Genomic DNA, 14,245 nt, shown 5'->3' with positions numbered 1-14,245 from the left:
TATATTTGTACCCTTACCCTTGGTCATTTATACTTTCATGTTGTCAAAATTGTTAATGCTTTCCTTTGGTTCTGTAATCATGAAGTGTTCTGAGATTGAATTATATGCTGATTCTAAAAATTAAAATTAATAAAGACCTGAGTGTTAGGTTTGCATTGCTGCACTCCATTATCACACTTTGCACTTATTCTTATAAGTCCAAACATATAATATGTTTACATTATATGTTTTTTTATATACATAATATCATATATTTATTATCAAAGTGAAATGGATTCTCTCTTCCAGAATATTTCACAGTTAAATTTGTTACATAGATATATTGACTTTCTTGAATTAGTTAAGTGCCTTTATAGAATTTTAAAATTTATCCAGTCTAATAATCATACCACCTTTCTGTAAGCTTTTTTTTTTTCTGGAGCCCACTTTCCTATAATCCTCTGTCTTCTAACTTCCCTCTGGATAATTTGCATAAGCCTGCTGCATAGCTCTCATCCTGGGACATATTTCTCTTTATTGTGCTGAGTGTAATGGTTTTCACCTGAACTTTCACACTGAGTTTCATAGAGTTTGGAAATCCCCTGAAATTGTGTACAGAGTTCTTGTGTGAATGTATTTTTCAGCTTTTGTCGTGTTCCCAAGGGTGGTTCTTATGATCCCAAAACACATCTGTTTTAAAATCACCTTATGTTGTGAATCTTGCCCACTCTATATTCTAATCATACTAAACTGCAGTAATACCTTCTTTAGCTCAAGGATGCTGTCAGTTTTTCTGCAAATGAAATGGCCAATGAGCATTATACTGGGGTTTCATAGCATAGTCCCCAAGGAGATGCATTCCTGCCATTTGCAATCATTTATCCATTTTCTTCAAATTTCCTGAAGTTATATCTTGCCAGTTTTTCAGCTATCTTCCAAACGTTGTTAGCCAATCCCTTTGGCTGCAATGGTGATAATGATTTCCTTCATAATAGCAAAGGATGTTACCAGTACCTAATCACCTGTTGATCTTTAGCTTTTATTTTCTTGGTCATTTGTTTGAAGGGGTCTTTAGCCACTTTTAACCTGCTATCCTTTGAGTACCTTTGACATGGTATCTTATTGTTTTTCATGGCCAGTCCGGTTTTACCTGTTGTCAAATCAAAAGTTATTTGCCAAGATCCAAAATTGAAGACAGCAAAAGAAACTATAAGGGAATGAATAACAGATGTTGTAAAATACTTATTTTCTTTTGTTCTTCCTAGCACTCACTCATCTTGGCTAAAAATGTTTTAAATATGTACAGTAATGGTCTTTGGCCAAGAACATATAGGATAGTATACTGTGTTAGTCCTCATTGTCTGGTGTAGGATAGAATGTAGAAAATGGGGAAGTAGATTTAATTGCTTTATTTTTTAAAGAAATATTTTATTTTGGGAGAGTATACACTTTCATGGCACAAATGGCCATTCTTTCTCTTGCCTCTGGGTCTTTTGTTTATGCTGTTTTTCCTATCTAGAACAATCTTTCTCTCCCATATTCTTTCACTAGGATAATTTCTACTTGTCTTTCAGGTCTATCCTTAGATGTCACCATTCCAGAGAAGCTTTTTCTAACTCTTTCAAATTAGGTTAAGTGCTGCTTGTGTATGTTCTCATAGTCCTCTCTATTATTCATTTATTTATTTAAAACATTTACTGGGTGCCTTCTATTAGCTAAGTCCTGTTCTGGGAGAGGGAATCCAGCAGTAAATAAACAAGTCACTGGGCTTTGTAGAGCTTACATTCTGCTGGGCAGAGATAGACCAAAAAAAAAAAAACCCAAACAAACAAACGGAAAAACACATAGTGCCACATAGAGTTGAGTTCTAAAAAGAACAAAGTGATAGTGGGAAGATGCCAATTTACTTGACCTGGGGAAAGCCTTACTGAGGAGGAGGCAATATAGCAAAAGATTTAAAGATAGGAGGAAGTGAGGTGAGCTGGGGGAGGAGCCTTCTGTGCTGAGGGAGCAGCAGTGGCAAAGGCTCAGGCGGGAGTGTGCCTGTCTTGTTCATGGAACAGGAAGTAGGCCATTATGAATAGACCAGAGTGATTGGGGAAAGGGGCTGGGAGATAGTGGTAGGAGATGAGGACAGTGATTGAAGGGGTCAGCAGATGAGATATGGCTTTCTAGGACATAGTAAGGACTTTGGCTAATTACTCTTGAGTAGAGATGTTATTGGATTAAGAGTGGTAGAGGAATGAAATGATATACCTATGATCACTGTGGTTGCTGGGTTGAGAAATAGTCTGCAGGGGAACAGAAGTAAAAACAAACTGGTTAGGAAATTTGCAGTCATTGAGAGGAGAGCTGATAGTCGCTTGGTCTAGGGTGGTACAGGTGAGAAATGTTCAGATTTTGGATGTTTTGAAGACAGAGCCTATGGTATTTGCCAATGTATTGGGTATGGGGTATATGAGACAGTGAGAAATGTAAGACCCCAAGGTTTTTGGATTGAGGAAATATCAAGATTTACTGGAGTGAAGAAGCAAGAGGAACTGGTTTGGGGTGGGAGTATAGAAGGGATAGTACTCAGTAGCTTGATATTAGCTATGTTAAGTTTGAGAGACCTGCTAGAAGTCTGAGTGGAGATGCTGAGTAGCCAATTGTATATATAAGCCTAGGGCTCAGGCTAGCATTAAGCTGAGAATCAAGTTGAAGAGGAATTATTGAGAGAGAGGAGAAGGAGTGGGATAATCACTGAGGAGAGTGTGAGAGTGAATTGATGGTGAAAATGGCATAATATTGCTACTCAGTTATATTTAATGATTGTGAATTCAGGTTGAGATGGAGTCAGCATAGACATAGGCTTTCTCCTGCTGTGGGTTTTATCAGGTAATTATGATAGGGGGACAAGGGAGTAATATAATGAAGGACCATTATATTACAAGGGAGTAATATAATGATGGGCCAAAAGAGGAAACCGAACATGAGAGGTTGTATTTCAATAAAAAGATAGTAGGGTGAATGAATAGGAGCTCCCTCCAAGCTCAAAGAATTGATGAAGGTAGGGTATTAAGAGGGTATTAGAGATATCAAGTGGGAAGTATTCTTCCACTGATGCCACTTCACCTTATCTCCAAATCTCCCAAGAACAACAGATGTCCAAAAAGGCCAGAAAGAAGTCAAGACAGCCTAAGCATAAACTTTATTCCTCTTTACAGGCCTACTGATTGAGGTAATTTAATATGAGCCAGCACTCTCTGTTAGTATGTAATCAATTAACAAAAATAATCCCTGAGTGCTCTCTGAGTTTTAGGCCCTCCTTTAATTTTCCCTGTCTTGTTTCTCATCTTCACCACCCTTAGAAGCTCTGACGTTTCTTGTTATGGTCTTTTTCATACTATTTTGTGTGTGGGGTTTTTTTGTTGTTGTTGTTGTTGTTTTTATAAACCTCTTTCATGTTATTACAAATTGGTGAGGGTCTTTGTCTTGAAGGGAAGGTGGGAATTAATCATTGTAGTTTTTCACCATCTTTGAACCTTATACTTAGAAGTTAGTGTGGTGTAACCAGATTCTAAAACTGGATAGTTATCTAAAAAAAGTGAGAATTACCTGTATATCTAGATATACAGTCCTCACTAGATTGTATGCTCATTTAGGGGCAGGGTCATCATTTTATTCATAGTTTTATCCCCAGCTCTTCCAACAGTGTCTGACAATATAATATCATGTTGGGGTATTTGTTGACTAAATGAATAATATAATTGTTAACTAAATAATTGTTAACTAAATGAATAATAATATTATTACAGTAACTTGTCTCTTTTTAGAGGTTACTTTTCATATCACAAGCCTCTCTGAATCACATCTGGGAACTAGGAAGCAATACCACTTGTAGGAATCTGCTCAAGAAAAATGGAAGTACATTACATGTCCACATATAGATATGTTTATAGCAGCATTCATTGTTCATAAGAGCTTAAAACTGGAAATAATTCAAATGCCCATCAACTGATGAATAAAGTAAATTGGTAGTATATGCAGTTAATGGAGTACTATTTAGCAATTAAAAGAAACAAGCTACCAATACATGTTATAGCATGGATGAACTCCAGAAACATTAGGCTAAATGAAAGAAGCTAGATATAGAAAGCTTATATATTATTTGATTTCATTTTATAGAGAGTGTCTGGAAAAAGCAAATTTATCGAGGCAGAAAGCAGATCAGTAATTATTAGGGATGCGGGTAAGAATGGGATTAACTGTAAATAGGCACAAGGGAACTTTTTGGGATAATGGAAATGTTCTAAAACTGGGTAGGGTTGGTGGTTGCACAACTCTGTAGGTTTACTAAAATAATTTAATTGTTCACTTCTGATGGATGAATTTTATGGTATATAAATTATACCTCAGTAAACCTGTAAAAAACAAATGATTTTGAGCAACCAGAAATGGTAGTTTATAAAAAATGAAGTTTATTCAGAAGTAAGCTTTTTGGTTCTCACTGTGCCCAAGCTTGTTGAGTTTGCTTAGGTAAAATTGTTAACACGTATATTTTCTAATGCATTGTACCTTAAAGGGTATTCTCATCAGGAGCAAATGGTAATTGATAGGAAGAGAAATAAAAACTTTAAAAAGTAAAAAGTATAGCCAGCAAGGACTGTTTAATGTTGGCATGTTACCTTGCACATGTCAGTAGCACCTGAGGCCATCTTGACATAATTAGCTCAGTATAATTGATTACAGTTATGATATCTAATCAGTAAGAAAAGCCTGACTTATTTTGCTGTACCCAGGTTGTGAAAGCAAGCTAATCACATATCTGAAAGACTTTTAAAAAATATTATTAAAATTGAGTGTAAAGGGGCTAGCTTCATTTACATTTTCATTCATAATGGAAAATGGTACCATTATATGAGGTAAATTGTATTTTCGTTAATACAGTGTGATATCTTTCATACAAAGATGTTAGATCTGACTGACCACACTATACTGGGGCATATATTTAGTGCTTTTCTAGTACTAATGATAAAATTAGTTTCATTAGTTTGCATTAATTTAACCATCTTGTGACCAGAAATCTTAAACTTCCAAGATTTTTCCTGGTGCAAGTTAATGTGCTCAGGTGGTGAAATAGAGATTATTTTAATTTCTTTTATTGAACTTTTTATTAATCTTTGTTTCAGTTACCGAGTGCTGCCTAACAGACCACCCCAAATCTTAATGGACTTAAAACAACAAAAACTCATTTCATATTCTGGGGTTGATTGGGCAGTTCCTCTGCTGGTCTCACCAGCCTTAGGTCACAGCTGCGTTCATCTGGTGGGTGGTTGGGGCATGGGGCCTGTTGGGATAGAGGATGTGGAACCTTCCTTTCTGTGGGATATGTTAGCTTTCTCACACATGACACTTTAGGACAGTGTTCCAAAAAAGAACAAAATATGAAGTTATAAGGCCTTGTAAGTTAAGAGTATCATTTCCGCTGCTTTCTCTTGGTCAAAGCAAGTCACAAGGCCAGCTGGGATTGTAAGGGTGGAAAAATAAACTACATCTCTTGATGAGAGGAACAGTAAAGTCCTATTGCAAAGAGGCATGCATAAAACCTTTAATTTTTTTTTGCCTTTCTGTTCTTTAAAAAACAAAACTCTTTGCTTTTCAGAATTAATTTGAACAGATGACAGCAATATAAACTTGAAAAAGATCACTTTAGTATATAAAATGAAGAGGTTGAATTAGAGTTCTTAGAAGCTTCAATCTGTGAGATTGATGAAGCTACAATTAAATAGAAGTATTTTCTGAGAAGAAAATAGCCTTAGCTTTGCTTATCCCTATACTACTTTTGTCATGGTGTGGCAACTTGAATTTTAAAGTGTATTGAAGAGGTGTTTTGAACTTTGAAATCTGATTGACCTGGATTAACATCTTAACCCTTTTCTAGTCTGTTTCTATATCTGGAAAATGAGGATAAAAATATACCATGACTGGGAAGATGAAAAAAATTCTGGAGATAGGCGGGGTGATGGTTGCACAGCAATGCAGATATATTTGTACGTGTGAACTGCACACTTATAAAATATGGCTATATTGGTAGACTTTGTTATGTTTTACCACAATTTAAAAAATGAACCTTGCAAAGTTGTGGTGAGGATTTAGTTTAGTAACAAATATTAAACATTCAGTAATGCTTATTTACTAGGCAAGTGTTAGGATAACTTTCCCTAAAATTTATTTACTACCTTTTGCTCAGAAAAATGCATTTATGAAATATTGAATGCCAGTAGAATCATTTGTATATAATAAAATGAAAGTTCAACAAGGTCCCATGAACCTTTTTTAAAATGACTAATCTTTGTGTTAATTTGGATTTTCATATAATCTTAGGAGATTTGCTTATATTTGATATGAATATGTCATTTTCTTTAAATGTTTCTCATTTCTTATCCTGTAAGGACATAATGAAGTATTTTATCCAACAGGGATTTATTCAAGGGATTAAATTACCACTCCGTGTTAGGATACATAAACTCATTTGAGACATGAATTGATACCTGATATTGCATTCATTGATAATTAGTACAATTTAAAAGTTGATTCTATGACTTACGTTGAGAAACTTGAAGATCATTTATTTATTCATTTAAAGTGCATCTACTGTGTGCTAGTATCTAGACCTTGGATACAAGAGCATGAAATAATACAAACCTCCTTTCCTCTGTGGAATCTCAATTCAAGTTAGGATGTTAGACAACAAACAACTAAAGTGAATAAATACGTACTTTCATTTGGAGATAAGTGGTAGGAAGAAATAGAAAGCAGGATGAGGAGTAAGAGAGTAACGTGGGTGAGAAGACTATTTTAGGTAAGTGCACAACAATGGATTCTCTGAAGAGAAGTGAAGTGAAGGATTGAGCTATGTGAAGAAGTAGAGAAGAGCATTCCAGACATGATAAAGAGCAAGTGCAAAGGCTCAGAGGTGGGACCAACCTTGGTGAATTTATTTGATGAACATAGCACGCAGACCAGTATGACAACTACTGTGAGAGGCTGGAGGAGCATGAGGGGAGATGAAGTTGTAGAGACAGGCAGGGGTCCTATTCAAATTTTATTCTGAGACATTGGTAAGAGACTTTGTATTTTAAGTGTGATGGGAAACTTATTAAAAATTTTTTTAAAACCCTTTATTTTGAAATAATATTAGACTAAAACAAAAATAATACAGTGAGTTCACGTATACTCTTCATCCAGTGTTAATATCTTGTATAACCTTCATTGGAATCATCTCTTCAGGGTAGTGTGTTACCTTATAATGTCCACTCTCCTCCACTATATGGAGAAGACTGAAGAGGCAAGAGCAGAAGTACAGAGATCAGTTAGTAGTTAGTAGTCCACATGAGTGTTGATGAGTAGAGTGGTGGCTGGACAGTTCCTTAAAAGAGGTTTATGGGCTTCCCTGGTGCTGCAGTGGTTGAGAGTCCGCCTGTCAATGCAGGGGACACGGGTTCGTGCCCCGGTCCGGGAAGATCCCACATGCCGCGGAGTGGCTAGGCCCGTGAGCCATGGCCGCTGAGCCTGCGCATCCGGAGCCTGTGCTCCGCAACGGGAGAGGCCACAACAGTGAGAGGCCCGCGTACCGCAAAAAAAAAAAAAAAAAAAAAGAGGTTTACACAAATAGCCTCTCAGCACTCTTATTTTAAAAAGCCTGGTTTAGGGACTTCCCTGGTGGCACAGTGGTTGGGAATCCGCCTGCCAATGCAGGGGACACGGGTTCAAGCCCTGGTCCGGGAGGATCCCACATGCCATGGCGCAACTAAGCCCATGTGCCACAACTACTGAGCCTGCGCTCTAGAGCATGCAAGGCACAAGTACTGAGCCCTTGCACTGCAACTACTGAAGCCCCCGGGCCTAGAGCCCATGCTCCGCACAAGAGAAGCCACCACAATGAGAAGCCCGTGCACCGCAACAAAGAGTAGCCCCTGCTCACTGCAACTAGGGATAGCCTGCATGCAGCAATGAAGACCCAACTTAGCCCCCCCAAAATAAATAATAATAAAATTAAATAAAAAAGAAAGAAAAGCCTGATTTAGAATATCATACTAAGAAATTGAACAAAGCCTTCCCTGAACCAAATTTCTGTACTTGGTTGTTTTTTAAGAGGAACAAAATACTAGCATAGTTTAGGTCAAGAAAAATAATTTATTATGCATAAGCAGTTTCGATGATGAAAGAATATTTGAAATGGGTGAATAAAGGACTTCAGTCACTTTCCTTTATGTTGAAAATCTGAGTTAGCTCTCTTAGTCATTGGTTCCTTATTGTAATTTGCTAGTATCTTTTCTTTGAAAGAATGAAAGCTAGTAAATACTAAATTTCAATCAGTTTTTTAGATACTTATATTTTGTGTAGAAAATGCTTCTTAATTGTACAAAGATTAATTACCAAGATTTTTCATTGCAAAGATATGATCTTATTTTGTGATCTGCATGGCTATTTATCCTGTTTATTTTGTTTCTACACATTTTACTTAAATTTTAAGAATAATGTTCCACAGTCAGAAGCTTTAATGAAAGCATTGTACAGATATTTTGCTCATATAGTTAAGCCATGTATCCATTATATGCTTTTAAAGTGTTAGCGAATATTGATAGAATCATTTCTCAAAATTGTACTTTTCTAATGTTCTGTTCTGTAGCATCAAACAATCTGTTACTGATCTATATTCTTAAACCATTTCCTACTTTTTATTTACTATAAAACAAAGAGATAATGGGAAAAAAACTTGTTCTGGTTGTTGAACCTAGAAGTTAAATACTTTTTGATAGTGTCTGCTCTACTTCACTTTAAAAACTAAAATAGGAGCATTTTTTTTCAGTTGAAGCCCAGGAGTTGTAGACACTTTTATTCTTTGTTGTTATAGTTGAACTTTCATGCAGAGCTTTATGGAATTTATTTTCATTAAATAAGGAACATAATTGTAACTATATGTAGAGACATTGAGGGAATTTTGTGAAATACTTGTATGTTATTTGGAACACTGCCTGGCAAAGAGAGCATGCTCAGTTAAATATCAGGTCTTATTAGAAGTACTATGAGTAGTATTGGGATTATTTAAAACAGCTTTATTCTTGCTTATTTTGGAGAAGTGGTCTGTGAGCATCTTCTGTTATTCACTTAATATTTAATGAGCAGCTTCTGGGTGCCAGGCACTGTAAAGTGTTCTCATGTATATTATCTTGGCTAAACTGCCCACATCAGCTCCCATTTTGATAATGGGGGTATTAGACTCTTGAGAGGTTAAGTCATTTAGCTGTGATTTCACAGTAAGAGGTGGGTGTCACTTGCTAAAACATGTCATCTGACGCTGACATATAAAGGTTTTTTAATATTGTCCTAATCACTCATCTGATAGATGTTTATATTGTGTACTTCTTTATGTGCAGAGCCGTTTGATATGGGCTGTGGAGTTTGATACACTGTCTCATAGTGTTGCAGGTAACTGATATAAGGTAGAAAGTGATATTATTAGAAATTATACACATTTAGAGTAGGGAGATGTTATTTGCATTGAGGGAAAAAGTTCAATCAGGGATGTTTTCTTGAAAGTCAACATTTAAATTGAGTAGTTTAGGAGTAGTAGGATTTGGACATACGTGAGTGGTGGAATTTGGACATCTCAAGAGAGAAAACAGTAAAGAAAACATGAGATGTGTGTAGAAAATAGTGAATAGTTTGTTTTGGCTACTCTGTATAGTGTGTGAATGGATGTAGGGGAAATTTAGATTGGAAAGGTAAATTAGGACCAAATTATGTAGGGTCTTAAAAACTTGAGTAGTTATTTTGAATTTAGATATCCTTTAGTTCAGTAAATTTGTTTTAGCCAGTGTAGAGGCTAGTTACATACAATTTGGGGGGAAATAAAATTGAATGAGAAATTGAGACCATAATGAGATTTTACTATTAAAAAGGAAGATGGGGGGGCATGTGGAATGGTAGAAAGAACACTATCAGGAGCATGGATATGAAATTTTTAATCCTGGCCTTGTCATATTAAGTAGTTATATAACCTTGGGAAGATTCTTTTAAGTTCTGTGAGCATTAGCTTCTTAATATGCAAAGTGAGAATTTGTATAAAAGATCCTTAAGGCCCATAATAAGATGGTGACTGTGTCATTTTTTGTCCAAAGTAGGACACTGAAATTGAAAGGAGGCACTGTTAATAATTAACCCAGTAGCAACCAAATTATACTTTTGCTTTTTATCCTATTATATTATGAGTTTACTTTCACCTGTTACCTTGCAAAGTTCAAATTTAAAGTACTGAAAAGTAGGGGAAAGGATTAAGACGTCAATTGTATTTAATGTTATTGAACAAGGTAACAGAGGAAACAGAGTCATTTAAAAAGGTGTCTGCTTGATGTTGTGAGTGGTAATGATTAAAAGTGTGCTTATAAACATAGAATTGTTTTGAAACATATATTCAAAATAAAGTCAACTACTACCACAGATAAAGTTAGAACGGTTACATACATCACTATATGTCTCAGTTTGCCTGGCATATAGGGGAAGTAGAGATACTTCGTTTACACTTTTTTACATGTCCTCAGGGACTGCCGTGTCTAGGGCACTTTATAATAGTTGGGTCTACCAGAATGCTGTGCTTGCTGTTTTTTGTTTTGTTTTGGTTTGGTTTGGTTTTTGCTGTACGTGGGCCTCTCACTGTTGTGGCCTCTCCCATTGCGGAGCACAGGCTCCGGACGCGCAGGCTCAGCGGCCATGGCTCACGGGCCCAGCCCCTCTGCGGCATGTGGGATCTTCCCAGACTGGGGCACGAACCTGCGTCCCCTGCATCGGCAGGCGGACTCTCAACCACTGCGCCACCAGGGAAGCCCCTGTGCTTGCTGCTTTTTAAATAGTCTTTTAATAGTTTTTTTAATCTCCTGATGTTATGCTCACTATTGTAAATTTTCTGACTTATCATAATGGTTCAATACAATTATGTGTAGAGGCACCTCTCCCCCAACACTCCTGTGTAGGTGTAAGTTTAAGAACTGATTGAGGGCCTCAAAACTGTATGGGCTTTGATAGCAAGTTTGATATTTTGAAGCACTTTCTCATATTTTCTGGTTTTCTCATGTTCTAGGTGAATTATTTTATATTTAATGTGCATTCAGATCACCTGGGTATCTTGTTAAATGGCAGATTCTGATTTGGTAGGTTTTAGGTGGGCCTGAGATTCTGCTCTTCTAACAGAAGTGGAAGATGTGGAAGTTTCTATTCTGTAGACTACATTCAGAGTATCAGATAGGTTCTAGATGTTTTTCCGGAATTCTGGCAGACTTATGATATATGATGTTAAATATGGCTGGATTCTTTCAGAAATTATATTAATAGTTGTTTTAAAGAGAAAACTTAGGGCTTTTGTAAATTTAATAATACAGTTGATTGAAATAATATTTGTCTTTTGTATTCACATTTCCTTCTTCATATGTTTACCAGTGTCTTAACTCTAGTTTTGCTTCTTTCTCATATCTTTTTTGTTGTTTTGGTTTTTGCTTTTCTTTAATGTATTATTGTGTTTTGTGGATCTTGTCAGGGAACCGTTACTGTATTTTATGTTTGTATCTACATTTTATTTTGCATGCGTAACGTGGCTTTGCCTGGATGTTCTTTTTGGTAAGTTCCAAATTTATAAAGCATATTGTTTTTTGTAGTGTAAGTTATAATGTTTTTCACCTTCTTTTCTCCCACTTCTAGTAATGTGGTCATGCTCATGAGTTGTTTTTAGTTTTTTTAAAGAGTTCATTTGATAATTATTTTTTCCTAACACTTTCCAATTTTCCTTAATAGTAGTGCAGTTTGGTACTAATCTGCTTTGATTCGTTTTATAGCCTCACAATGTCAGTTGCTGGTCACTATTAGCAGTTGCTGTCTCAAGTATTTTGGTTTTTTAAAAGAGCCTTAATCATCTAGAAATATTGTCCTAAAAGCTTGTGCTTCCATTTAGCAATCATAAAAGAAGATAGTTTGTAGTAAAACTAAATAATTTTGTTCTCTGTAAACAATGCATTCTAATTTTGTTTTCACAGCAACAGCTTGCACAACTACAGAAAGAAAAATCAGAGATTCTGAAAAATCTGGCATTATATTACTTCACATTTGTAGATGTTATGGAATTTAAGGTATGTATTTTAATGTATAGAATTTAACATTTCAGAGATAGATTGATATTTGTTAATCATATAAATTGTTCTGTCACTTGTAGATAATAAAATTAGAATTCTTCTAGAACAAAAATTCAAAATACATTTTATTTGTGTGTGTTTTCTGAATTTAGTAGTATTCATATAGGTAAAGGTTTAAATAAACTTTTATTTTCAGGACCATGTTTGTGAATTGCTGAATACTATTGATGTTTGCCAAGTCTTCTTTGATATTGTAAGTATTATTTTCAGAAAAATTTCCAATTCTTCTGTCTGTTTCTAGTAGAACTAAGGGGATCAAATGCTTTTCTTTAGAGAAAATGTAAATGATTAGTATATAAAGTTTCAGCATTGTTAATTTGGCTTGTATTTTTTAAGGTAAGGAGTTATACTGTATTTTCACTTGTTTATTTGATTGTCATTGAATATAAATCTTGTACATATTCGGAAATAGTTGTTAATTTTAGTATTTTAATAGGCCCAATTTTAAAAGGTTACACAAATAATCCTTTTCTCTATAAAAAGCATACTTGATAAAAATCTTTCTTGATAAGTCAGTTTCTAGATATAGGAAGTCAAAGTGAAAAACGTCTCCACTGACTTAATGGTGAACCTATTTATTTATTTAATACTCCTTTTTTCTTGCTTAGTGAGATTTGCTTTCATGTTTATTATTTTTCTGGTTTTGGTTATTCTTTTAAACTGTTAGCAGTTTGAATAGGGTGATCACAGACTCTGTTTCAGCCATAAAATTGTGTCACAAGCACAAAACTATTATCTATAACTCCAAAATTATAGGCATGTTTTTGGTGAAAGGAATTAGATAGAATTTCAGAAATGGGGATAAAACAAATAACTATAGAAAATTATTAGCTTTCAGTAGCTGCCATGAAGATTTTTGTGTGTGTGCTTAAAAGTTTGTGGAATAGGAAGGAGTTGAACTTAATGGTTTTTTTCCCCTAGACTGTAAACTTTGATTTAACAAAGAACTACTTAGATTTGATCATAACGTATACAACACTAATGATACTGCTGTCTCGAATTGAAGAAAGGAAGGCAATCATTGGATTATACAACTATGCGCATGAAATGACCCATGGAGCAAGGTAAACCTGCATTATAAAAATCTGTGTGAAATTCCCAATTAATTTTATGGCTTACAACTCAGTGATATTTGATATGTCTGTTTTAAGTGACCGAGAATACCCACGTCTTGGTCAGATGATTGTGGATTATGAAAACCCTTTAAAGAAGATGATGGAAGAATTTGTACCCCATAGCAAGGTAAGAGCTGGTTTTTAGGGGTGCTTCAATAGGCATATGAGATAGCTTAAGGGTGGATAGTTAGAGTGATAAACTACTTTTAAGAAAGAAAATTATAATGAGATGTGAATAATAGTTATGCATGGTTTTATCTAATTGTGAACCAGAGAACTCATTAATTAGATTCAGAATAGTGAATAGAGATTCAGGAATATATTGATCCATTGTAGTTTTTAGGTTCAATATAGTGTATATAGTGAAGTTTAGTATTTGAGAATGTCTATATTTGTATCAGATTGCTTGGGTTCTAATCCCAACTCTGCCAATTACAGTGTAATATTGGGCAAGTTACTTAACCAACTTCAGTGTACCTCAGTTTTCTTACCTGTAAAAGTGCAGTATTAAATGAGTTACTTTGTAAAGAGTATTTAGGTACATAGTATTTAATAAATTTTAGCTATATTATTATAATATAGCCTCTTAATGAGAGAAATACTACAGGAGTTTTGTGATAATTTGGCATGTCTGTCTTTTATGGTATATTAAAAAACTAGTTCTTAATGAAATAGTTTTGGTTTAGAGTCTTGCCTTTATGGCTTCTCTGAGGGAGGGCTAGTTCCTAAGCACATCAAGGAAATTTACAGGTATCCTCATTATTTATAGATAAGGAAATTGAGGCTGGAGAAGTGATATGATGAAGTAAGCCATTTGGTAGCAATAGTGGCAAAACTAGAGCTAAAACCCAGGATATTAGAATCTTGGCCCATTGTTCTCTTTGAATGATGAGAGTTAGAATTTTTTTTTTTATTTATTTATTTTAT

General features: G+C 35.1%; 1 protein-coding gene across 2 annotated transcripts in view; it reads left to right on the top strand.

The window, feature by feature from the left end:
- The window catches only part of NCKAP1 (NCK associated protein 1), a 97,520-nt gene that overhangs the window by 23,836 nt on the left and 59,439 nt on the right, over positions 1 to 14,245 (top strand). For both annotated transcript variants that reach the window (XM_004267403.4, XM_004267404.3), the window contains 4 exons: positions 12,048 to 12,140; positions 12,340 to 12,396; positions 13,125 to 13,267; positions 13,355 to 13,445. In XM_004267403.4, coding sequence (XP_004267451.1) covers positions 12,048 to 12,140; positions 12,340 to 12,396; positions 13,125 to 13,267; positions 13,355 to 13,445 — 384 coding nt within the window. The remainder of the gene's footprint in view (positions 1 to 12,047; positions 12,141 to 12,339; positions 12,397 to 13,124; positions 13,268 to 13,354; positions 13,446 to 14,245) is intronic.

This window comes from Orcinus orca, chromosome 7 (assembly GCF_937001465.1).
Source record: "Orcinus orca chromosome 7, mOrcOrc1.1, whole genome shotgun sequence".
Taxonomy (NCBI): Eukaryota; Metazoa; Chordata; class Mammalia; order Artiodactyla; family Delphinidae; genus Orcinus; species Orcinus orca.
This window is presented reverse-complemented; position numbering and strand designations above follow the sequence as displayed.